General features: G+C 46.0%; 1 protein-coding gene across 1 annotated transcript in view; it reads right to left on the reverse strand.

Moving 5' to 3' along the window:
- DCC (DCC netrin 1 receptor) overlaps nucleotides 1-26,979 on the reverse strand; it is a gene marked incomplete at its 5' end in the record, with an annotated part of 160,854 nt that overhangs the window by 118,177 nt on the left and 15,698 nt on the right. The window contains one exon of the mRNA XM_010002791.1: nucleotides 7,051-7,207. Coding sequence (XP_010001093.1) covers nucleotides 7,051-7,207 — 157 coding nt within the window. The remainder of the gene's footprint in view (nucleotides 1-7,050; nucleotides 7,208-26,979) is intronic.

Raw genomic sequence — 26,979 nt, forward strand, 5'->3', positions numbered from 1 at the left:
TCAAGCAAATCCTGGTGCTGCATGGGGTGAGAAAAGCAATTGGAAAGAAACATCTAGAGTTCTTCATGTGCCCTGCTCCTCTCCTTGACTAGAAGCTCCATGAAAAGCAACGATGAAAAAGTGGATTTCACGCTGCAGGGAAAAAAAAAACCCATTTAAGGCTAAATCAACTAATTGTCCAACTAAGTGTAGGGCTGCCACGGTTCTCTGGGCTGCAAATGGCACAGAGCAGGTTGGAGAAATGGAGCTGGTTGTTCCTTTGGGGAACATCTCCTCAAAATGTCATTTGTCAGCCCAGAGAACAGGCCTGTCCTCCCAGCATCAGGTTCCACCGCCGCTCCAGCCCTCCCAGGATGGACTGAACAAAGCTTGGGTGAGGGTTCCCTGTCAGAAATGGTCAGATTGTCTCCCTTATATCCACAGCAGGAGGCAAGAAAATTCAATATTCCCAGGAGCTTCCTTCCTGCAGGATGATGGGACTGGAGGCAACCTACTGTAGAACTTCATTAACAGCAGAAGGGCAACAAGAGCACTTTCCAACCCCAAAATAGCACTAAAGAGAAGAAAAAGGAGATGAAGTGACAGAAAAAAACCCACTCAGATCTTTGGTTTGATACATAGATGGGAGGTGGGAAAGGTTTGTAGTGTTGAGCCTCTTCTCATCATCTAGTATGAAAGGAATTTTGGAAAAATCCACATCTCTGGTGACACTTGTGTAGCCAGTGAGTGACTTCCTGAGATGAACAAAAGCTGCATTTTCAACTGAAGGGGCTGAACCAGCCCCAAATTCTCATCTTGTGTAGTTTGGGATCTAGGTGGGAAGTGCTATGAAGCCAAATCCTGACCCAGCTTCATGGGATCTTCATGGGATCTCCATGGTGGTACCAAAGCCCATGTCCCAGAACACTTCCCTGTGGAAAGCAGGAGCTGGAGAAGCACCCAAGCACATCAGTGTTGTCAAGCTGATGAACCAAAGGAGCCAACACTTGTGGTGAGGAACTGGTCCATCCAGCCTGTGCTGACAAGTCACAGAGGGAAGTTGCCCCATTCTTGGCCAAGCAGCGTGTTCCCTCCATGCATCTGAGGAAACCACTAAGCAAACTCAACTTTCATATGCTTGATGTCCTAGAATTTGGGTTTTCTAGCTGTCAGATCTAGAGTATCTTCCAAACAAAACACCAGAAGCACGTGGGACTGTGTGAGACCTTGTAACTTCCAAAGAATACAATAAACAGGCTGCAGAAACACCCCCAAGTGCCAGATTTGCCTGAGCAAGGATCAAGCTCAAGCAAGCACCCCAGGACTGTGTCCAGGAGGAATTAAGCAAAAGAAAGGGCTGAGGTTTCCCTCAGAGCAGGCTGAGATGGGAGAACATCTCACAACTCCCCCTGAGCACCATCTCACAACCCCCTGAGCATCATCTCACAACCCCCTGAGCATCATCTCACAACCCCCTGAGCATCATCTCACAACCCCCTGAGCATCATCTCACAACCCCCTGAGCATCATCTCACAACCCCCTGAGCATCATCTCACAACCCCCTGAGCATCATCTCACAACCCCCTGAGCATCATCTCACAACTCCCTCTGAGCATCATCTCACAACTCCCCCTGAGCATCATCTCACAACCCCCTGAGCATCATCTCACGACCCCCTGAGCATCATCTCACAACTCCCTCTGAGCATCATCTCACAACTCCCTGAGCACCATCTCACAACCCCTTCTAACCATCATCTCACCACCCAGATATCAGACACTTTGAGGAATAAGTGAAGCAGGACTGAAATATCAGGTTCTTCTCCTGGCACAGGACATGTTCCTGGTTCTTCTCCTGGCACTGAGCTCCTGCTCACAGGTTCCTGGGATTTCAGCAGATCACAGGAACCCAGATGGTTTCATTGCCCTCAAACTCCAATCTCCTCTGACTCCACTGCTTCTATGACAGCCCATGGCAATGGAATCATGAGCCATGAGAAACAAAACATCCCTGCCAACATCCCACCAGGCAGTGACACCATCTGTGACAACACCAACCCTCCAGCTAGCAGAAACTCCTCAAGAAGATCCCAACCCTACACTTGTCTTTGGAAAGGAGGTACCTACATCACGTTGGATGGATGCTGTAAACAAAACACAGGAGCTCCAGCTTTTCAGAATAACTGCAAAAGCACCAAACATCCTGGAATCAGGCACCTTTCCAGTTGGGGTTTTCTTTCTCCAACTCCTCTAAATGACAGTCTAAAAATAGAAGACCTTGACCAAAGTCATCCTTGTAAAATAGAGGCTTCGACATGTAATTTCCAGTGACTGAAGATCATGTTACATTATGGGACCAGCATGTAAAAGGAGATAATTACAGCTCCCATATATCTCTTAGGTGTGTAACAAATGCTTTTATAATGTTTCCAACACCTAATTAGCTCCTTCAAGTAAGACAAGTCACGTTCATGCTCCTTGCTGTGAAATGAATACTATTAATTTGAAAATGGATGGACTTGCACTACCTTGAGCTCATTCTTTTTTATCATCTCCCATTATCATTCCCTCACCAAATAACATCAAGGCCTTGGTTCTAATCAGCAGACCTCAAAACTTGTGTAAATAGATCAGCTGGGAAGGAGTTTTTAGAACTTCAGCTGAATTCAGATGCTGGGTTTGAAATAAATAGAAGGGTTTTCTCTTCATTTAAGTGCTCCCTCGATGCATTTCTGCAGATTGCAGCATTCAGGGAGCTAAACTGGGAGAGCTGGGAGCTTGTTGGGACTGTCTGTGCATTTATTCATTTGTTACTGACAACAGGTGAAGGTCCAACCAGAAAGAAAACTGGTCCCAAGCTTGCAGAAGGGCCTTGTGTCAAAGGGCTTTACATTCAGCTGTAAAATACTGATTTCCAGGCTCCTTCTCTTCAATTTTTATTATATCCTTTTTTTTTTTTTAAGGATCATGGCATTTCCTTTCATTTCTTGGGAAAAATGTTTGCAAATAGTCAGTTAAATAACAAATCAGAACACATTATTTCAGCCAACTTGAAATTTGAAAGGTTGCAATCAAAACCTGAACAGCGTTTTGAGAGTTTGTCTCTCACCTCAAGTGCTAAAAAGGAAATATTTTAGTGCATAATTTTTTATTATTATTATTTATAAATAAATACAGTCAATGTTTTCTTGTCAGTTCAATTTGGAATTTAAAATAAGAGTGACACAAATGCTCACTAGGAAGTCAGAATTCATTTAAAACTAGGCACAGGTTATTAAATATGCCTTGAAATTACATTTGAGGAGTTTTTTGGCTGGTTTGATTTTTGGTTTAGAGACAGATCAAAAGCAAAGGGGCAAAAATAAACATCTCTCTCTTGGTGGTGACTGATAAAAATACCAAATGCTCCTGGGAATCAAAACTTGCTTGTTGAGAAACCAAACAGCAGAGATGGAGGAGAAGAGGGAACCAACAGGGAAGGTCAAGAGTCAACCTGGACATCAAAATCAAATCAAAATTTCAACCTGCCTGTGGATGGAAAGACCAAATCTGGCCCATTTTGCTCATGTCCCAAAGGTTGCTACTCTGAAGCAGTTTGCAACACCCAGGTGCTCTTGGTTGGGAGAGTTTGAAAGGTGGAGCTGGATCCCATCCTGCCCACCAAAAGATCACCAGTGGGGAAAAAAGGAAATAGGATTGATTGAAATTCAGAAGTCAACTTGAATTTGGGGATGGAAGGGGGGGCTGCAGCAGCACCTCCACCCTCACTGCACCCAAGGGTGGCCCTGTTCCCAACACCTCATCCTCTGGGCAGCAAGATGGGAAAGCAATCCAACAAGGCAGCAATTTACCCATGAGATTGGTAAACTCTGGCAGTTTTCATCTTTCAGATGAACTTATTTGTTCCAGTGAATTTACCAGAGCAGATGAAACCTTCACAAGCTCCTTCCTCTCCTGGGACACTTCTCCTGGGAGGCAGGATGGATTTTTGTGGTCTTCATGTCTATACCTTGAAGAGTGACACCCACTGAGTTGCAGACATTATATCTTATTATATTCCACTAGGTTTGAAGAGTAAATAAGCACAAGTGTGTACTAAGAGTTCCTAACAGATCCTACCCATGAAATCCTCTCTTTCTGCTCATTTTTACCTCCTGCTGTTATCAGCAAGAACTAAGGAGTGAGAGTATGAAGGGTGGTGGTTTAAAGCTGGAGAAGGGAGGTTTAGGTTGGACATGAGGAGGGAATTCTTTGCTGTGAGGGTGGGGAGAGCCTGGCCCAGGTTGCCCAGGGAAGCTGTGGCTGCCCCATCCCTGGCAGTGTTGAAGGGCAGGTTGGATGGGGCTTGGAGCAACCTGGGCTGGTGGGAGGTGTCCCCATGGCAGGGGGGTTGGATCTGGATGATCTTGAAGGTCCTTTCCAACCCAAACCATTCCATAACATCTATAATATTTTGGTTTTTTCAATCTGAGCTTCCAGAATCTTCCCTGATGGGTTATTTATTCCTTTCCTAATCAATCTAAGGTTTCTTTTAAACCTTTTCTTGCTTTTTCCCGTTCCAGTGCTTCTTCTAACCATCCTTATCAGCAAGCAAACCCATTGGATCCAGCACAAAGATTCAAGAAGATCCCATCTAAAAGCCTTTGGTGCTCATGTCATGGAAATCAGTGCCATCAACTTGCAAAGTTTGCCTTGAAAGGACTAAAGCTTCAAAAAAGAAACAACCCTGATGAGGGAGTTGAAAACACAAGAGCCTATTTTTTCTGGATGGTCCCTCAAGTGGCCCTGTCACCTAAGTCCTCCCTGCTCTCCAACCCAGGACCCATTTCCTTCCCTCCTCCAGCCTTACACTGATTGCTCTGACAACTCCTTTGCATCCCTGAGGTGAATGTCAAACCCAATCTTGAGGTTTGTGAGCAGAAAAAAAACCCCAGCTCTTTCATCCCAAGTGTGTTAAACAACAAACAACTGAAAAAAACCCCACCAAAACATTTTCCCTTCTTGGAAAAATGACATTTTATCTCACATTTCCTCTGCAAATCTGCTAAGCTACAGGGGGAGATTCCAAAGTTTTAACCCATGGGTGGTTGAGTCTCTGGCTGGTGGGAGCACAGTAGAAGTTTTCTTTGACCTCTTGATTTGTTGAGTTCATTTCAGACAGAACTCCCTGGATTCTGTGGGAAACTCTTGAAGGAGGAAGGCAGGTCGTTGGGAATGGGACTGAGGAATATTTCTGGTATCTGGGGTTTTGAGCAGCACCAGGGAAATTCTGGAATAAAAATTATTTGGAACTGTAAAGGAATCCAGGGTGAGCTCCTCCTGCATCTTTTTCATCTCAAAACCACCATGACTGAAAGGCTTCATCTAAGAATATCAGTGTTTTCTCCTCACTGCTGAGACTAAAAGGCTGAGTTAAGACTCCATCCAGTTGTGTGGCAGCTCTGATCTTTTGAGAGGACTGAGAATAAATGAGATGTGATGACAAGAGTGCCCTGATCCACAGCTCCTGGAGGTGATGGCTGCAGGAAAAGGTGCAAAAATAATTCAGCCAAGTGCACCCTAATTTAGTGCCCAAACTGGGAGCAACAGGGGAGCTGCTGAGCATCCTGGCTTCCCACTGAGTTCATTCATCACTCTTTCTGCATCAGTGGCTTTTCTAGGGGCAAGAAACACCTTCAAGCCTTCAAGAAATCCCTTTTCCAGTGCTCCACTGAGGTGTTCTTCTCATTCCACACACGCCAGTCACAACTGGAGACTCGATCTGACATAGGGTGGAGATCTGAGCTGTGAAGCCCTGCCCCATCTGTCTTGCTCTGCTGCTGTTTCTCCCACTCTGCTCACAGGGAGACTTGGAAGAACTTCAGGAAGGTGAGAAGCCCATATCTGACCTGTCAACCAAAACTGGCTCCTACCCTTTGTTTTTGACTCCCCCACCTACCTGCCCCTTGTCCCACAAATGACACGCTGCTGCAGAAGACACTTTCCTCCAGCACCAGCCTCAGAAATTGGAATTAGATTTGAAGGAAAGAACTCTTTTTTTCCAGAGGAAGAGTGTGTTTGACACTGTGCTCCCAGGGGGTCTGGGTTTTGCATCCTTCCTGGCTGTGCAGCTGGACCAGGAGAGTCATGAAGAAGATCAGAGGGCTGGAGCAGCTCTGCTCTGCAGCCAGGCTGGGAGAGTTGGGGTGTTCAGCCTGGAGAAGAGAAGGCTCCAGGGAGACCTGAGAGCACCTTCCAGTGCCTGAAGGGGCTCCAGGAAAGCTGGGGAGGGGCTTGGGACAAGGACAGGGAGGGAGAGGACAAGGGATAATGGATCAAAACTGGAAGAGGGGAGATTGAGATGAGATTTTACAAAGAAATTCCTTATATATAGAATCATTCAGGTTGGAAAGGACCTTTCAGACCCATTTTTCAATTAAAACAAGATTCCTGCTCAAGTCCCCTCAGCAGCTGAGCTGCCACCAGCACACACACAAGTCCTAGTACCTGAAGTGAACCCTAAGTGCAGTAGAACAAAGACCAGGACACCTGAAGTGAGCTCTTCACAGCGATGAGGAAGAGGAAAAGAGAAGATGTTTCTCAGGCATAAAACCACTTACGAAGTTAGGAAAATAAACCCAAACAAGTACACATGCAGGAGCTTTTCCAGTGTGAAATGAGCATAGAGGATGAAGAACCATGCAGCCACCAAACAAACTCTAGAGCCATGGTCACAAAAGAGCTATCTGCTGGGCAGCTTCACGTGGGTAGGACAAGCTGGTCCATTGTACCTGCAGTGAGGTATAATCTACCCAGCTCTCTCCCTGCCAGTAATACCTGGAGGAGGCAAGATCCTTAGACATCACAGTTAGGACCACCTGGTGGTCCTTCACACCAGGCCAGTGAGCACTTGGAGCACCACTGAGATGATGTCTCCAAAAACCACCCAGCAGCAAAAGGCATTTCCAGCTCTGCACTTCTTTTACCACGGGGGGAACACCACGATGTTGAGCCCCGTTTGCAAGACGTTTGTGAAGATCTTTGGGATCCCCTCACCCCCCCCCCATCCAGAGGAGACCTGTTGCTGCCTACCTGTTGATGCCATCCCTGGAGAAGAAGACCGTGTAGGTGTGGACGTTGCCTCTGGCTTCCGCGGGCGGGCGCCAGCTGAGACGGACAAAGCGGCTGGAGACCAACACAGGGACCACATCTCGGGGGGCAGAGGGGAGGACACTGGAGCTTGGGACAGCTGGAGGGGAAGGAGAGGAGGCAGTCAGAGAGGTTGGTGGCACGGGAGAGTCCAGGAAGACAGGAGGTGCCGTGGTGGCCACGGCTGAGGGGTTAGAAAACAAAGGGCCAAGGTGGCACGGAAGGGGCGTCGAGCAAACGACAAGGGGAGGGAAAAGAGAGAGAGAGAAAAACTCAGAGTGACACTTTCCCACACATCAACACCACAAGATGCACCTTCCTCAGCCAACCTGCAGCTTCAAGCAGCAACATGCATTGCAGAGGCAATTCTAGAGTTCTTGGTGGGGGTCGCCCACCAAGCCCACCTGAAAACGACTCATCAACACACACAGGGGGAAAAAAAAAAGAGTATGTTCTTTATTTAACAATCATTTCAGTGCTCAGTGGTTCTGATTCTCAGTGATTTCACATGGTTTTCTTCTGAAGACAAACAGGATGGACAAGATTCATTTTGCCCAGGCCACACCAGCCCCAAAAAGCAGGTTTTTCACCACTGCTCTCGAAACAAAAAGAATTTGTTCTTTTTGTATGATTGCAAATCTTCTATGGTCAGTCCCTAAGCACACACTGGGGAATGTATTAGCAGCATTAATTAACTGTGGGCTCATTAACACTGTTGTTTTATCTAAAGAGCTTGTGAAGAAGAGCACAATGTTCACTGAGCAGCAGCATTTTCTTCTATTATCCCTAAATTATTATTAAAAGCCATCCCTGTTATTACCAACAAATATCATTACCTCTCACTTATTAGGAGCAACCCCAAATCAGAAGGAATTAAGGCACTTCCCAGTGGCATTTCCAGACTAATGAGGTGTTGAAAGGAAATCCTAAAGCCACAGCCTCAGCTCTTTTGGCTGCCAAGTTGTGAGCCATTATTTGCACCGAGGTTCTGATTTGGGTCCTTAGTCATGGGCCACTGATCCAAAAAATGTGCAAACATCAGGCTCAAGTGTAATTCTGTCTACACTTACATTACAATGACACCACTATTTTGATCAGAGTGAGCAGATTGGGGCACTTGGGCTGTTCTCTATGTTGACTCATGAGCATAAGTGCTTTGTCTTCTTCTAATGAGGGCTGCAAGTAGGTAAACATGTCTAGAAAAGTACCACGGGCAAGACTAAAGACACACAAACCTAAGAGGCTTTTCCAGTTGAGTTCTAGTACTTAAATCAAACACAGCAATGGAGAAAAACCCCATTATTCATTCTTTTGTCACCTGAGGATCAGTAGAAGCTTTCAACTCTGCCACAAGACACCCTGATCTGTGGTTCCTCCATCAAATATCCACCCTCCTGGTGGAGCACAACATCCTGGCACCTCTTTTGCATCACAACCTGTTTCATATTTAGAAACTTGTGCTATGATCAGCCCCATGCCCAGAGCTGCATATTTACATTGGGCCCCTCTCTAAAAGGAGGACATGGAGGGGCTGGAGTGTGTCCAGAGAAGGGCAAGGGAGCTGGGGCAGGGTCTGGAGCACAAGGGTGAGGAGGAGCAGCTGAGGGAGCTGGGGGTGTCCAGGCTGGAGCAAAGGAGGCTGAGGGGAGACCTTCTGGCTCTGCAGCTGCCTGAGAGGAGGTTGGAGCCAGGGGGGTCGGGCTCTGCTCCCCAGGAACAAGGGATGGGACAAGAGGAAATGGGCTGCAGTGGTGCCAGGGGAGGCTGAGCTGGGATGTTGGGCAGCATTTCTTGCTGGCCAGGGTTGTCAGGCCCTGGCCCAGGCTGCCCAGGGCAGGGCTGGAGTCCCCATCCCTGGAGGGGTTTCCAAGCCATGTAGATGTGGTGCTGAGGGACATGGGGCAGGGCTGGCCTTGGCAGGGCTGGGGGTGATGGTGGGACTGGATGAACTTAAAGCTCTTTTCCAACCAAACTGATTCTATTATTCTATTCTACGATTCGTTTCAGGTGACTGCATAGGTGTCTAAGCTCCTCCTGCAGAAAATGAGGACATCTCTCTAAGACAGAATGAGTCCAAAGAGTTCTTTGAACCATCAAACTACCATTAAAGAAGCAAAAGTTTCTAAAACTCTGGAGATGAATCCACACCCTTCTTGACCTCAACCTTGCGGCTGCAGCAGCCGCTGAGCAGCGAGGTGTCCATTTAGGAAAACAGCAGCAAAAAAACCAAGGTGAAAACCAAGAAAATTGGACCTGAAGCTCTTGTCCACTATGTAAGTACTTTACTCTGGCTTCCCCTAAACTCTGCAGAGCTATCACTGCCAAAAGCAATTTCCTTTCTATTGTTGCTAGCAGGGAACAGCAAACACACACAGCACCACAGAGAGACACCGAACCTGGAATTATCTCAGCAAGGAATGCCTAAAATCCTTCAGCGTTTCGTGTGACTCCACAAGATCAATCCATCACTGGTTAAGCCATCTTCATCAGAGCCTGACAGGCTCTGATTTTAGCCTGATGTGGGTTTGATTAACTCCTTGCAAAGAGCATCTTTCTCTGCTCTCGTGGCCCCGTGAATAATCGTCGACCTCCACGCAACGTGAGCGCAGAACAGGGCGGTTTGACTCATCTTCCAGTCAACAGAGAAGGGCTGAACACACTCCTGACAGCAGCCGCTGAGCAGCGAGGTGTCCATTTAGGAAAACAGCAGCAAAAAAACCAAGGTGAAAACCAAGAAAATTGGACCTGAAGCTCTTGTCCACTATGTAAGTACTTTACTCTGGCTTCCCCTAAACTCTGCAGAGCTATCACTGCCAAAAGCAATTTCCTTTCTATTGTTGCTAGCAGGGAACAGCAAACACACACAGCACCACAGAGAGACACCGAACCTGGAATTATCTCAGCAAGGAATGCCTAAAATCCTTCAGCGTTTCGTGTGACTCCACAAGATCAATCCATCACTGGTTAAGCCATCTTCATCAGAGCCTGACAGGCTCTGATTTTAGCCTGATGTGGGTTTGATTAACTCCTTGCAAAGAGCATCTTTCTCTGCTCTCGTGGCCCCGTGAATAATCGTCGACCTCCACGCAACGTGAGCGCAGAACAGGGCGGTTTGACTCATCTTCCAGTCAACAGAGAAGGGCTGAACACACTCCTGACAGGAACTGAGCCTCATCTTCCCAATTGAGAAAGCCAAACAGAGCACCTCCAATCCAGAACCAAATCCCCTGATAGCTTTTTAAATCCAGAATCAGCTGCCAGTTTCATGATGATTTCGGGAGGACCCGTCTCGGCACCTCTACAACAAACTTCCTGAACAGGGAGCTGTGCTGGATCTTGGTGTGCACAACCTGCTTGTTTACACCTTTTACAGATAAAAACACAGACTGGTTGTAAAATGTGCAAGGGCAATGATTGATGGAGCTTTTAAAACAGCTAAGGGCCAAATTTGCTTCATTCCAGCCCGAACCAACACCAACCCCTTCGTGTGTGCCACCCCTTTTCACCACTCCCTCCCAGAAGGAAGTCATGGGCTTTTTGTAATTCAAATCAACAGGAATATGAGACCTAATTTAAAGAAACACCTTTCTTTTAATATTTTCCATATTTTTTTTTGGATGCAAACATCTGCACCCAGGTAAGGAGGAGATCCTAGCAGCAGATGGTTTAGTGTCTTTTAGACAGCAGCAAAAGCTCGTGTAGATCTACAAGAAGAGATGATACATGAATGAAAAAAAAAACACCCAAACAACCCACTTTATAATTATTTCCCATTTGTTATTGAGAAGATTTTAATCTTACAAAGCAGAGGTGGCAATGGATGACATGGGTTTATTCATGAGCTTCTCCTGGTGAGACATGGGTGCAAAACCTCCCAATCCAAGCTATAAAAACTCTTGTGTTTTCACTCAATTGCTCACAGGGCCTTTATTTTTTATTTATATTTTTATATATTTCATGTATATTAAATATATAAAAATAATTAAACATATATATAAACCCAGATCTCAACACAGTTTTTGCACCTCTGTGTAAAAACAAAGAATTTGTTTGATTCGAGGGGGTTTTTTTGGGGGGGTTGGTTGGGTTTTGTTTGGTTTTTTTGGTCATCTGCAGTTGAGGACAAAGTCCTGAAACAGAGGAGCTTGGTTTGTCTTCTCTTAAAACAATTACATTAATTACTGCTGTGGAATTCACATCCAACATTTACTCAAGTCCCAAACCCACCACGTTGCCACAACCCCTGAATTAGAAATTAAGACTCTTTTTGTTTTTCAGGGAGATAAATAGAGACAGAGATTGGGTTACATAAGGATCTACCTGTATCTCAGTGGTTCATTTGCATGCCATGATCCACTTATTGATGATTTTTTAAATCCTAACCTTGCCTACTCAAAGACTATTCAAACCAGTTGCCACTGGTTTGCACCTCAGAGCCTGTTAAAATATGAACATCTACTACAGGGTATCAATCATTTTAAAATACCCTCAATTAAAGCTTGATGATAAGATTTGAAACTCAATCCACTTGAAGCACAAGTGAGAAAACCCTCCCACTTCAAATCTTCAACCTCCTGCTGCAAATCACACTCTTCCTGACTATTCCATGTTCCCTGATACCAAAAGGACATTTCAAGACATCAAACAGAAGTTTCCAGCCAAGACACTACACCTCAAAACATTTTTAAATGCCTTCTAACATCCCTTGATTTGATTTTTTTTTTTGGTCATCATAGAGAGGAATTTTTCATCTATCTCAGTTTTCAAATACTTTTGGAAATTTCACTGACTCTTTAAACATGAAAAGGAACATTCAGGCTTGAAGTTGAGCATTTCAGAGCAGAAAATGGAAATGTTTTGGTCCAAGTTAAAATATAAACCATGTGGATTAATTCAAGTTCCCCCACCCCCCAATATTTTCCTTTGGTTTAGCACTTCAAGTCAGGTATTTCTACCCCCTGAATTTCAAGTGTGACATAACACAAGTCTGTTCTCATCTCCAAATCCTCAGTGTTAGAGGGAAAAGCAATTTACATGGAATATTAATTGCAGAAAGAACATCAAATACCTGCTTATTTTCTGGTGTTGCTCAGTGCAGCCTGATCAGTCCAGTCTTTTTGGTATATTCCTATATTTAGACTTGGGGTTTTTTGTTGTATTTTTCATGTCTATTTGTTATTCAGAACCTTTTTTGACCCATCTTACACCTTCCAGCTCTACTTGAAGAGCTGCTGGTAACACCTGGGACTTGGAAAAGTGAGGCACTCTTGCAATCAAACACCCTTAAATCAGATTTATTCCAGACCTGCAGATGGAAGACTCACCCAGCAATGATGGCTTAAAATGATTCCATTGATTCATTACTAAATGGATTATTTTTAAATCAAAATCTTCATGTTCTTGGAAAAAATAATCAAAATTCATGGATATTAAGGAAAGAAATAGAGCAACTCTAAAGGAAACAGAGTTTGGAGCAGGAGTTGCCTGATTTAACCTTGCACTGCCTCTTGTGCAAACATGAATTTGCAATGAGATGAAGTTCATAACACTTCACTAATCCTTGATTTCTACATTCCAGGTCCACCCACCAGCAGGTGGGGACAGTGATAGGACCTCCAGATTGAGGAAAACAGCCAAGGATGGAGGGTTTGAGCCACCAAAGAACCTGATCTGGGGATAAGGCACAGGGTTCCCAGGGCCTGAAGCCCATCTGTCTGGAAGCACCACAGATGGTAGTTCAGCCACAGGTTAAACCACCAAGTCTTGAAAGGAAAATGTAGGGGAAAAACTTCCTTTTGCACAGAAATTTTAAAAAAAATCACCTGAAATGTCTTGATAGAACCATGGATTTCATCACCCATCCTCCATGTTGCTTCTAAAACCCCAGACCAACCTGCAGCAGAAAGACATTCCCAGAAGAAGCCCTGGGACATGGATCCAGGAGGTCTCATCATCCCACATTAGGGGATGAAATAGGTAAGAGGTGGTGAAATGGAGAAATACAAACCAAATGACTCACAGTGTTAGGGGCTGATCATGAAATACTTAATTTCAGTCTGGATTTTAACAGCTAGGAGAAAAGATCAGACCTTCTAGCAGATGACCTGTATGGAGATATGCAATAGTGTGATTTACTCTCCCAAGGATCAGATTGGGAAAGTTACTGGTAGCTCATCATTCATGGGCAAATAAAATGCTCTTTGCCTCACAAGAAACCACTGCCCTTCCAGTTTTTAATCCAGCCATTGAATCACACAACACAGTTCCAAAGAGTCACATTGAAAAGAACTTGAATGGAGCTTGGAGCAGCCTGGGCTGGTGGGAGGTGTCCCTGCCCATGCAGGGGGGTTGGATCTAGATGATCTTGAAGGTCCTTTCCAAGCCAAACCATCCTATGATTCCTTCAGGTGTTGTGTGCTCAGATCCATTCTCCAAAACACCAGAAGATCCTGTTGGCACAGCTTGGACCCAAGTGTGTGCATCTCCATTTGATGTGCTCACACACATCAGGTTCTACCAGTGACACTGAGCATGTGCCAGGCTCCATCAACATATGCTGAGAGATCTCCAGCCCATCTGCAGCACCACCAATTGACCATCTAAAAGCTCTGTGCTGGTTACCACATGTCTCCTCCCTTCTGGCTTCTCACACAGTCATTCTTTATTACTTGGTGCCATCAGGATGTTCTTCCAAACAATGCAGCACCAATTCTTATTATGCCTCTTGGATGACATTCTGAACCATGGAAGTTCATGTGTGTCAACAAGTGCTGGTGCAGCACAGGGGGGTTCATTCCTCCCTCAGCACCTCACAGGATGAAGCCAAGAGTACTTTGCAAACGCTTTGTGCCCACCTGAAACAGTCTCACAGAGACTGGGAGGATTCTGACAGTTCCATCCCAAGCAATACCAACCCCATCAGAAGCTAAACACACACACTTTCTTCTCTCCACCATCATTTTCTCAAGGACAGGCAGGGGAGATACATGGACACATCACTGAGCTGGGACAGAGGGTGGGAGGAGGCTGGTTAGCTGTGAAACTGATCTCAAACTAGTCAACAGGGACACCCCCATGAAAGGCCACCAAGATTATCTCCTGCTATACAACCCTTTTAGAAGGGGGATGATGGTCATGATTGCAGAGAAGGGCACAGGGTCTGCCACATGGTCCTGCTTTAGGACAAGAGGAAATGGGCTGCAGTGGTGCCAGGGGAGGCTGAGATGGGATGTTGGGCAGCATTTCTTGCTGGCCAGGGTTGTCAGGCCCTGGCCCAGGCTGCCCAGGGCAGGGCTGGAGTCCCCATCCCTGGAGGGGTTTCCAAGCCGTGTAGATGTGGTGCTGAGGGACATGGGGCAGGGCTGGCCTGGGCAGGGCTGGGGGAAGGGTTGGGCTGGGTGATCCTAAAGGTCTTTTCCAACCAAAACAATTCTATGATCCTAGGCTCTGTCCCCAGGGTGCTACATGAGACCCTGCAGCCTTCAGTTAGAGAAAGACAAAATGCCCAGAGGGCCATGCCACAAACCCCAGCAGCAACAGACCCTTCCCCATCCCTGGGAACCCAGAACATCAGAAATGCCCTCAAGCCTCCACCTGCAAACCAGCCAGGCTGCTCCAGGGTTTAACTCCCTGCTCACCCCTGGAATATCTGACCACCTTCCAGCAGCAGGGAGGAAACCAAGATGAATACCCATCCAACAGTTCCTCTTTCAACCTCCAGCTCTGCCAGACAAAGAGACATCTTAGGGGTTTCACTTCTTTTTTTTGAGTGTTCCAGCATATTGTTTAAGAGCACAGAGGGCTGGCAGCTGCAAATGACACAAATTATGTTCATATCATTCCTTTCCCTGCAGATATTTTGGTTTTCAACCCTGAGCTTGCTCTGGACACAGCAGATCTCCAAGGGGAGACTCAAGACAGGCTGGAACATGCACACATTCCTCTCCTGCCACGCGTGTGAAAGCCAAGCAGGCCCATCTGCACAGCTCTCTGCACATTATATCCCACTTCTTCCCCTTTTACAGCTGAGAAAATTGCTGTGCACGTTTGGAAGGAGAAAAAAAATCAATGGCAAATGTGGCCTGAACAGCTGTTGATGACCATGCAGTAAAGAGATGGTATTAATTAACTGACACTCCATTGTAAAAAAAACCCCAAACATTAATAAACATCAAAAAAACCAACAGGCAAACCTACCAGTGATCAGCTCTTGTGTTCTGAGATCTGCTTGTGCTCAACCCTCCCCCCCCTTGGTGCTGGGAAGGCAGGGCTGGAGTCACCATGCAGGTGACATCTGTCATCATCAATTAGTCCCCATGAAAAATAGGGAGGGGTTGAGGGGCAATGGGCTGGTGATGGCAAGAAATTCAATCACCCACAAATGCTCCCAGAGGAACTGCTGGGCAGTTAATCTAGTCAGTCATCTCTGACCCATCGAGCCAGAGCTGCTGCCCAGGGAAAAAAAAAAAAAAAAAAGGCAGAAATACAGATTTTTGAAAGCAGCCAAGGGACCTGGAAAGCATTTCATGGTCAAATATCAAGCGTGTTAAACAGCAACCATAAATGTTATCATCATCTGTGGTGCTCCAACTGCAGCAGGAAAGCGTGAAATGTTCTTTTTTTTTTTTGCAAGTGGAACTTCCCCCCAACCCCCCTGCCAGAGCAGGGGCACCCAGAGCACACCACACAGGATCCAGGGGGGTTGGAAAGTCTCCAGAGAAGGAGACTCCACAGCCTCTCTGGGCAGCCTGGCCCAGGGCTCTGTCACCCTCACAGCAAAGAAGTTCTTCCTGAGATTCACATGGAACCTCCTGTGTTCCAGTTTGCACCCACTGCCCCTTGTCCTCACTGCACAAAGCCTGGCTCTGCCCTCCTGACACTGCCCTGAACAGATTTGTGCCCATGGATGAGGTGGCCCCTCAGTCTCCTCTTCTCCAAGCCCAACAGCCCCAGCTCCCTCAGCCTTTCCTCAGCAGGGAGATGTTCCCCTCCCTCCAGCATCTCTGTGGCTCTGCCCTGGGCTCTTCCCAGCAGTTCCCTGTCCTTCTGGAACTGAGGGGCCCAGAACTGGACACAACATTCCAGATGTGGCCTCACCAAGGCAGAACAGAGGGGGAGCAGAACCTCCCTTGACCTACTAATCACCTCCTTTCTAACCCACCCCAGGATGCCATTGGCCTTCTTGGCTACAAGGACACATTGCTGGCTCATGGTCATATGAGCACCTCCCACTGCTCATGATCAGCTTGTCCTCCTCTTCTTCCCTCTGACCACCAGCTCTTCAGCAATACAGGGCTGTATGTGGCTCTACCTATTTTTTTCCCCCCCCTAAACAAACTTTCCAATTGATCCCTAAAAGATTTCAAATTATTCAGGGATGTAACCAAGTGGAAAAACAGGTTTTGCTGAGACAACAATTCTAGGGAGGAACTTTGGAAAGCACAACAAATGGTGATGGTCTCCTCCTGAGGGTCAAGCATTTCTTGTAAGAAACATGATGGGATGTCTCTCAGCTTGTCCTCTGGGGTTTTGGGTTTTGAGATATCTTCTCATTCTTAATACAGTGAATCAAAGCTGCATCCCATGGTCTTGATTCCTTAGAGCATCCATCCCAAAACAGTAAAAGCTTGGAGCATCTATTCCAGGACCCACAAATTAGAACCACAGAAGGAGTTTGATTGGAAAGGACCTTCAAGATCATCAAGTTCCAACCCCCTGCATGGGCAGGGACACCTACCACCAGCCCAGGCTGCTCCAAGCCCCATCCAACCTGCCCTTCAACACTGCCAGGGATGGGGCATCTTTGATCTTTACCCTTTCTAGAAACATTTCACATTGCCATCCTGATAACAACCAACTAATAAGGAGGGGAAGGAAGGCAAGAGGCACAGAGATGGACACCCAGATGTTGCACTCACACAACCCTTAGTTCTCCAGCAGACTGAAACATCCCCAAAAGCCTGTGGTGAAAACCCACTTGGAGTGTTGGTGCAGCTGTGATGGGATGTGACACAGCCCAGGGAGCCAGGTGACAATCACCAGGCTGCTTCAGGAAGCCCCCAGCCTGCCAGCACACCCAGCAGCTCTGCTGGGATCTCCATTTCTGCTCATCAAAGCACCAGGAAGCCCAGCAGCTCTGTCAGGAGTGAGACAAGTCTGGCACAACAGAGCAGCAGCTCGAGCAGATGGAGACGTGTTGGATGGCAAGGAGAGGGGGTGCCCACCCAGGATCAGACTTGTCATGTAGGGTGGCTATTTTAGCTTTTCCTGTGTCATGGAAATGACTGGTTTCATAAAGCCTGTGAATCTTCAGCCAAGGAATGCAAAAAGCATCCAGGAAAACATCCTGGTGGCCTGTGTGTGATGTGAGCTGCACAGGAAGGTACCCCCAGGACAGAGCTTTTCAGAGAGAAACATTTGCAGTCAGTTTGACCTCAAACACTTGTAAAAATCAACTCCAGGGCTGTGCCCAGCACACAGAGAATTTGTGGAGATGGAATCTGACAGCAAAAGGTTCTCACAATCAGCTCCAGGGTAAGCAGGTCAGCTCAGCATCCCACTGTGCATGGAGCTTCAGGAGCTCAGGAAAGGTGGATCTGCTTGTGCTCAGACAGATCTGGTCTTAGAGCCAATAAAAAAAGTCCATGGAAGTCCATCTAGACTCACTGGACTCCTGCTTCACATGCTAGTTTTAGCAAGACAGGGATGCTGAGCCTCCCCTTCCAGCCTGTCACCCCTTTTTCAAGACAGGGGGAAAGAGCTAAATGTGAGTAACAACCTCAAAGGTTTGGGGATACAAGGTTGCTGCTGGTTCTTCTTCCATAGGGATTCTCTCATGAGACACCACCTGGAGTTGTGTGTCCAGTTCTGGAGTCACAGAGTAACAGAATGATTGAGGCTGGAAAAGAACTCTGAGATCATCCAGACCAGCCTATGACCTTGTAGCAACACACCAGCTAGACCAAGTGCCACATCCAGTCTTCCTCAGCACAGGAAAGACATGGACCTGGAGGAGGTCAGAAGAAGGCAATGAGATGCTGGGAGGGCTGGAGCAGCTCTGCTCTGGAGCCAGGCTGGGAGAGTTGGGGTGTTCAGCCTGGAGAAGAGAAGGCTCCAGGGAGACCTTAGAGCAGCTTCCAGTGCCTGAAGGGGCTCCAGGAAAGCTGGGGAGGGGCTTGGGACAAGGGCAGGGAGGGATGGGATGAGGGGAATGGATTAAACCTGGAAGAGGGGAGATTGAGGTGAGACATGAGGAGGAAATTCTTTGCTGTGAGGGTGGTGAGAGCCTGGCCCAGGTTGCCCAGAGAAGCTGTGGCTGCCCCATCCCTGGCAGTGTTGAAGGGCAGGTTGGATGGGGCTTGGAGCAACCTGGGCTGGTGGGAGGTGTCCCTGCCCATGCAAGGGGGGTGGATCTAGGTGATCTTGAAGGTCCCTCCCAACCCAAACCATTCAATGACCAGAGCAAAGATGAGTGTGGTTTGAGGAGCAGGCTCACAGGACTCCAACCTCCACAGCTCCCAGAACATTTGTTCCACCAGACAAGTAACAAAATGAGCAATGAGGAGGATTCCCAAGCAGAGACAATCAGGTTCCTCCAATCTATAAGAAACCCATCAGAAACCTCAATGGTAGATCCTGTTGCCACAGAAAAGAGTCAGCAGAGATTTTAGTGCCCTGTCCTTTCCAAATAAAAACCATCTCTCCACCTAAGCCAGACAAAAACCAGCCCTCAGCTGGGCTGAATGCTAATTCTGCTGCCATGATCATGGCACAAAGCACTGAAAAAGCAGATGATGCTCCAGATTTCTGCAGTTCCTCTCTAGGATATTGAATTTGCAGAGGAAAGCAGCAGAACTCATCTATACATTCATGAACCTCCCTGTGGCCCATTAGAAAAGCAGTTAGTCTGAGGCAACTGGAGAGATATTTTTAGCAGTGTGAAGTGGTGCTAATGGTCTTGGTCACATCATCTCCTTTGGCCACAGACTTGAAATGAATCAAACATCCTTGGGGTGGCATCTTCAGAATTGCTGCTTTGCTGCCATTTCAGTTCTCTCTTCCACCACTTGTCATTTTCAACCCTTTCCTCACCTACCAGGTGGGGATTTTTCAAAGGGAGAATCACCCCACTGGTATTTTTGGAAAAGGATATGAGGGATGTCATGGGACAAGTGTTTTACTCAACAAAAAACCACCCATTTTGAAACTATTTAAGTAGGAGCTACCAAGTCCAAATCTGATCTGGACATAATGATGATGAGTGATGATGTCTGGAAAAATCTGTTTTGGTTATATTGAAGAAGAATTCCATTCCATCCAATGGTTCAAACCAGAAGAAATACACACTGTAAGGGAGGGGGATGTGCCAGTGAGGAAGCCCTTGATGTTCCTCATGGCCAACCATGACTGTACCTTCTTGGGAAACCTGCCTTGAGATGACACTTTGAATCTTGGAATTGTTCTGAAAGGAAAAGACCTCTAAGATCATCCAGTCCAACCAGTGATCCTGCCCAGGCCACCCCTGCCCCATGTCCCTCAGCACCACATCTCCAGGGCTTGGAAACCCCTCCAGAGATGGGGACTCCACCAATGCCCTTGGCATCAACCCCTTTTCCCCCCACACATCCTGCTGAGGCTGTTAGGCCAGACTTAGGTCTGCCCAAGCACATCTGATCTCCTGCCCTGCAAGTTGCAGCCATCATCCAGGAAAGCCTTGGAAAGGATCAGAGCAAACCAGAGGTGAAGTTCAGGAGCTCAAGGGATTTTGGTGGGACCAGGTGGTGAGACTGAGCCACAGAATAGAATAGGAATGGGATGGAGAAGGGGGGAAAAAGGAATAAAGAGGTGGTACAAAACACCAAACAAGATCACTCTTTACACCCCACTCTCTATACAACCTGTACATACATTTTCTCTATTTTCCAGCCTCTAAGACAGATCCTTCCCAGACATAGTTTTAATAATTGCAGCTATTTTATCCCTGATTTGCTCAAAAAACTAGAGAGAGACCCTGCCCATGAGGCTGCTGAGGTACCTGCAAGACCTGGCCAGGGTTGATGGGTGCTGGGAAGCTGAGCAGCTCTGACACATCAGAGTTGGAGTTTGCTTCTAGAAGCTGCATCAACAGAATTCTTAGCAACTCTGACAAATATTAACAGATAATTCAGATTTTTTTTTGTTGGTCCAGCTCATTTTTTTTCCCTCCCAAGTTGACAGCACAAGCTCTGCTCCCCAGAGAACATAATCACAGAGCTTTGGTTTGAAATGTTGCTTGCTTTCTTCTTTCTCCTGGATAATGCTTTGAAATAAAACAGCATCCCTTAGCAGAAAAAAAACCAAACAAAACATGGGAGGCCCAAAGAAACCTTCCTTCTGAAATATTAAATGCAGTTTCATTTTGAACTGCAATGAGTAGAAAAAAAGAGCAGCTTTTTTTGGCTGAGGTTACTGTTCCCCATCCTCTAAGAAGACCAACTTCAAGCCAGTTTATAATTGTCAGAGAGCTTTAAATAATTGAAAAGTATAACACAGCGTGGCAGGGTGTGTTTCCATTGTGTAATAACATCTCAGGATTCATTATTCATAATAGGGGTGATTATTAGTCTTGCAAGTTTGATACTGTTGCCTTTGAAAATTACCAGACTGATTGTAGGAGGACAGAGAATTTAGGGTAATACAGTTCATCTGCTTCTCATTACATGCCCCTGTATTAAGTTTGTTACCAGGGGGAATAGACCCCTAACATGCCAAAGGAGAGAAAACAAACTGCTTAATAAGAAAAAAAACCCTTTAAATCCTCTACAGATCACTTCAAAATCATGTGTTTTGGTGTGATATGGTCTGAAGGGAAGGGCAAACTCCTTGTTGTTTTCAAAGGTACAAAGGGAGACACCACATAGGTCTATAAAGAATTAAAAAGGACAAACTATTTGATGTTGGAGGGATGAATTACAACCTGTTGGTACTGACCTGTGCTTGTGCTGTGAGTGCTTTGATACCAAGGAGGCTTCCTTGTCCTGAGTTATTATTCAGAGCCAGATAGAAATGGTTTCCCTGTCTTGAGAAGAAATTGGAGATAAAAGAGAGAGGGAGGCACGTTTCTGCATTTGGATGAGCCCAAGACCTTTAGTAGCTTTCTCAAGGAGGAAGGGAGAGGGAGATGCTGCCCAGAGCTGTGGGAGGATCCCTCAGCAGAGCAAGGCTCCAGCTCCAGCAACTGCACCAAAATGACCACCCTCCATTCCCATCCCACCTTCACATCTCTTGGTGTGCTCTCAGAGAAGGGACAACTCATCAGCTCTGACATCCTGAACAATGAGCAGCCCCAGGTGGAGCTGGAGAGACAGCAGTGGAGAAGAACAAGACCCAACTTGTTCCTTTTATTGGAGTGATAGAACAAAGGACAATGGGTTTAAGTTGAAATGTACATGAAATCTGAGGAGGAAATTCTTTGGTGTGAGGGTGGTGAGACCCTGGCCCAGGTTGCCCAGAGAAGCTGTGGCTGCCCCATCCCTGGCAGTGTTGAAGGGCAGGTTGGATGGGGCTTGGAGCAACCTGGGCTGGTGGGAGGTGTCCCTGCCCATGCAGGGGGGTTGGATCTGGATGATCTTGAAAGTCCCTTCCAATTCAAACTGTTCTGTGATTCTATGATGAACAGCATCCATTATAATGGGGCAAGTTGAAACAAAGCAAAGGAACAAAACATGATGAAGTTGACTCCAGAAGAAGCAAGTTTTCCAATTTCAGGTCTTTCAAGCTGCTGTTGAGAGGAAAATAAATCTCTGATATATTTCATTTCCCCACCCCCCCACCCCCAATATCCAAAGGATTATTTGAATGTACATTAAAAAGAAGCTTATTTTATGGAGAAGAAGGAACTATCATAAAAAGAATAGGGAGGAAAAGCAGAGGGAGGAAAAGCAGAGCCAAAGATTGCAGTCAGATGTAAACAATCACCAACCCCATCAGCAGAGTTATTTTTCAGCTATTCCTTGATGGGAAAATGAGCCTAAATATTTCCCCTGCCAGAGCCCTTCAGCAGAGCCTGCTGCAGCTCAGACCCAAAGCAGCAGGAAATCTCTGACCTCTCTCAAGTCACTCACTTGCACACTGCAAGTTGGTGCCTAAAAGAACTTGTCCAAGATGTCCAGACATCTAAAGAGGTTTCACCTTGGCTTGAAAGCTTCAAGTAGGTCTAAAACCTTGTCTTGCCAAGTGGGAAAGGTTGCCCAGGAGGGTTTTGCTTTCCTGCTTCTTGCTGCAACTTTCATCATTACTAATGGAAAAGCTCTGGGTGAATAATGGAGTTTTCTTCACCTCAAGATTTCCTACTTCTTCCAAAATGATACTCAACTTTCATGTTTTATTTACAAAGAGAGACAAATGACTTGAGCTCTAAAGAAGGTGAAAGCAATAAACACATTTCTAAAAGGATTCAAAAAGGCAGAGAACTTAAGAAAAGGAGGAAAGGGGAAGGAAAGGAGGAAAAGCAGGGGAAGTAAAGGAGGAAAAGCAGAGGAAGGAAAGAAAAACAACAGGGGAAGGAAGGAAAGAAAAAAGGAAAAAACACAGAAAACCACATAAAAATAAAGAAAATAAAGAAAAAACAAAAAAACAGGGAAAAAACCCAGAAAAAAATAAGAAAAGAAAAGGAATTTTGAGTGTACATTAAAAATAAACTTATTTTACGCAGAAGAAGGAAGTATCATAAAAAGAATAGGCAGGAAAAGCAGAGGGAGGAAAAGCAGAGGGAGGAAAGGAGGAAAAGCAGAGGGAGGAAAGGAGGAAAAGCAGAGGGAGGAAAGGAGGAAAAGCAGAGGGAGGAAAGGAGGAAAAACAGGGGAAGGAAAGGAGGAAAAGCAGGGGAAGGAAAGGAGGAAAAGCAGGGGAAGGAAAGAAAAACAACAGGGGAAGGAAGGAAAGAAAAAAGGAAAAAACACAGAAAACCACATAAAAATAAAGAAAATAAAGAAAAAACAAAAAAACAGGGAAAAAACCCAGAAAAAAATAAGAAAAGGACAAAACTGAAAACCCACAGGAAAACCATACACAGACAGAAAAGGAAAAGAGAAAATAAGTAAAAAGAAAACATAGGAAAATAAAATAAACCAGTAAAAATACAGAAAAGACACACCTACAAGTTGGAATAATGGCTGCTAAGAAAAGAAATATAGTCCAGGAGATTCATTTTAGGAGATATCCACATGGTATCAAAAGAAGTAGCTTGGTCAGAGCTTGGACCAGCACTGGTGGGGTGGACAAGAGACGTGTCAAGGAGATGGTTTAGCAACAACAGGGAGACTCCATGTGCCTGCAGCTGATGCTACTGCCCATCTTTTGATTACAGCTCATGTTTCCAAGCAGGAAATGATCTGTGGCTGATCAGGAGATCACTAAACCCAAATCTAAGTACAGAAAGAGTTTCACAGCCTTAAGAAAGCCTGGAACAAAATACACAACCAAGCTCGAGGGGAAGGAGAATGAGCTGGTTGTCAAGCCAACAAAAGCTTCACATCCAGAGCCAGCACAGGGTGGTGCCACCAGGCTGACCACGCTGGATTTGAGCTCTCAGAACCCAAAGGTAATCATCCCATTTGAACAATGACTTTTCTTTTTTTCCCCTTCATCAGCCACACACAAGATTCCATCACGTCTCTTCCATCTGGCCCCAAAGAAATGAAGCTTCTATAAATCTGTGAAGCCAACCAGAAATGTAATCAAGCAGAGATGCCTGCAGAAACCTGCAGCTCCAGCCCAAGCTGGTGGCAGGGATTTCAAGGCCTGAGTTATTCTCTCCAGGAGCAATTCAGGGCTGATCTGCATGTAAATCATCCACCACTGGAGCCTAAAACCATGACAAGCTGCTGTTCTTCTTGCAGCCCTGAAGAGCTGCCACACAACTCCCCTTTTTAGCCAGACCCAAAGGAGCTTTGGGTTTTGCACCTCCTGAGCTGAGGATCTGCCCACTCCAGTTTGTCCTGCATGAAAGCCCAAGAAAGCAAAGCAAAATCTTTTTGGTTTGCTTGGATCTGTGGAGTTGCTTTTCCACGACAAGCTTGCCCAGTTATTCAGGAGGTGCTTCTCTGGGGAACACAGCCTGGTCCTAGAGGGTGTCACCACCTTGCACAGCACCCAACCCCATACCCATTTAAGGATGCTTAGCCTTCCCCAGGGTTGTGTTTAAACCCTCAAGGTGCTCCAAGCAAGCACATCCACTCCACTCTCCACTTCAACTAGTTCAACTAGTGAGAAAGCTGCATTAACCCATGCAAATCCATGCAAGAGTGCTGGCTTTTCCAGCTGATATCTCCAGCAGGAACCACAGAAGAGCCACATCTAATAGCCAGAGACATGGAAAGGGAGATCAGAGGAGGATTTAAAATCCTGTTACATCCACTTGTAGGCAGCAACCACAAAGAGGGCCCCCTCCATGAGCCTTCTCCTGGCATGGTGCACCTTTTCCAACAGTGAAACACAAGCTGAAAGCTGTCAGGCATGGAAATAAGCCCCAATCTGGTGGCAGAGAGGGATTCACCCCAGCTCAAGGAAGTGGCCATCAACAGAGACCTTTGCAACATGATATTAATCATGGAACCATATGATATCAAGCCTTTAATAATTCCTTAGGAAGAAACTAAAGAGATAAAGCATCTCCTGACTGCATCAGGTTGGATTACTATGCTTTCATTTAATTGCATCCTGGCAATGGATTCTCAGTAGGAAATGCAGAAACCAGCCCAGGTGAAGGGAGCTTTTGTTGTCACTTTGAGCAAGTGACCAGATAGAAACTGAAGAAGTGAAGCATTGGTGAGCTGAGCAACTGGACACGTGGTCTTACCTAACATACCTCTTGTATAATCCCACATTGTTTTGACAGCAACCTTAGACAATGTACAGACACAGCAAGAACAGTGTAGAGACAAAAATAAACCTGTGCAGGCACTAGAAAATATTATGAGCAAAAAGGGACACTCAAGTGATGTTTGGTACGTGGCCAGAAGGATCCTCTGCCACAGCCAGTCTTGGTTACTTAACCAGGAACTAGGTAGAAACTCTTGGTTCTGAGGGTGGTGAGAGCCTGGCCCAGGTTGCCCAGGGAAGCTGTGGCTGCCCCATCCCTGGCAGTGTTGAAGGGCAGGTTGGATGGGGCTTGGAGCAGCCTGGGCTGGTGGGAGGTGTCCCTGCCCATGCAGGAGGGTTGGATCTGGATGATCTTTAAGGTCCCTTCCAACCCAAACAATTCTATCATTCTATGAAAATCAAGCCTGAGGCTCACTCATTTCAAATCCAGACCTACTTGAGCTTCAGCACAGGACAGAGCAAACCACAGCTCTGTTCCTGTATTCCCTTCCTGAGAGGAGTAAAATGCACCACATTTATTCTGGATACAATGTCTTAGTCCAGGCGAGTCCTACTGTGCTTCACTCCGTTCTCTGGAGGAAAAGACATCATGTAAATTTTTCCTTATGAATGGAAATACCATTACAGGAGAAAAACTCCTCAGCATAGCTACAACTGCCTGGTTTTATGTGATGTTCCTGACATGAAAAGTGAGTAGCTTGACACAGTTTCCATTTCATATATTCAAATAAAGGTAGAACAAAAAAATTCAAAAGAAAACTTACTTAATGCAAAACGCTCCTTTAAACTCTATAAGCATTTTCTGCTCTATGGGTTGCTCTTTCTTTCTCAGGTCATCAGGGTAATGTAAGAAATGGCAGGCACACAAACTGCCTCCAGCAAAACTCAGGAATAGACCAAAAAGGCCCTTCTAATAGTGGTCACACCAGAATAATTCTGTCCAGTCTGGTGCGACGACAAAAAACAAAGGCTTAGAGCAGAAATCAGCAGGGACTGATAAGAAAATCATCTAGGTACAGCAAAAAGGCAGCGTGGTTTCCAGCCTCCAGAAATCCATGATAAACTGGAAAGTCAAAACTAAAGCCCAGGGCTGGCAATGGAAGCACAGAACTTGGTGAAAGTGCATGAGAAACATTTTGATCATCAAGATGAAAAGCAGATAAAGAGGAGCTGCAAAAGGGAGCGGGTTATGAACAGGTTTTAAGGGTCAGTCCACAATACATTTGCTTTCTGTTGCATAATGAAAATTCCCCCTAATCAAAATAAAGATCATTGAGAAGATTACAAGACAAAAATAAATCCTCCTGGATACTGCTTTTCTAGACTCCAAGCTCCACGTGGTGACACCAACAAACTGTGGGTAAATCCAAGGTGTCTTGACACAGAAAGGGATCATCATCAGTTACAAAGGACTGGTTGGTTTCCTGCCAACGAAATCTTCAGTGAAAGGAAAAGACCTTTGATCTATCCAAAAAGAGGTGAGAAACTCAGTAGTATCACGGGAGAAACCTCAGTCTAATACTTGCTAATGCCCTAAAGCTGCCATGTCTAATGCTTTCAAAGCTGCTTCCTCCACAACCTTCGCTCTCCGGATAATCGCGCGGGCTCAAGCGGCAGGTCAGGGGGGACCCTCTTGCCCTCAACATGCAGAAAATTCATTTCATTTCCAAAAGAAAGCTGGCAAGCCTGCCATTCAATGATATTGATTCTCGGGCACCAGGGTCCCCAAAGCAGAGCCAAAACAAACAAGTATGTTTTATGGATCCGGCAGCCATAACGTATCAGCAGCCCAGACGGCGGGGAAACGCCTCAGCAGAGGACACGTCCTTTTCCCCCTCCCCTTGCTACAGCAAGAAGCTTCTGGTACCACATCAAAACAAGTCCTGTGAAGAGCAGAATACAGCCCAATAGCTGCAACAAACAAAAATCTAAAAAAGCCCACCAAAGCTGGGACAATACTCATGCATATCTGATGCTGAAGGAAAGCCAAGGTGTGACTAACGCATTGGAAAA

The sequence above is a fragment of the Chaetura pelagica genome, unplaced genomic scaffold (genome assembly GCF_000747805.2).
Source record: "Chaetura pelagica isolate M959 unplaced genomic scaffold, ChaPel_1.0 scaffold91, whole genome shotgun sequence".
NCBI lineage: Eukaryota > Metazoa > Chordata > Aves > Apodiformes > Apodidae > Chaetura > Chaetura pelagica.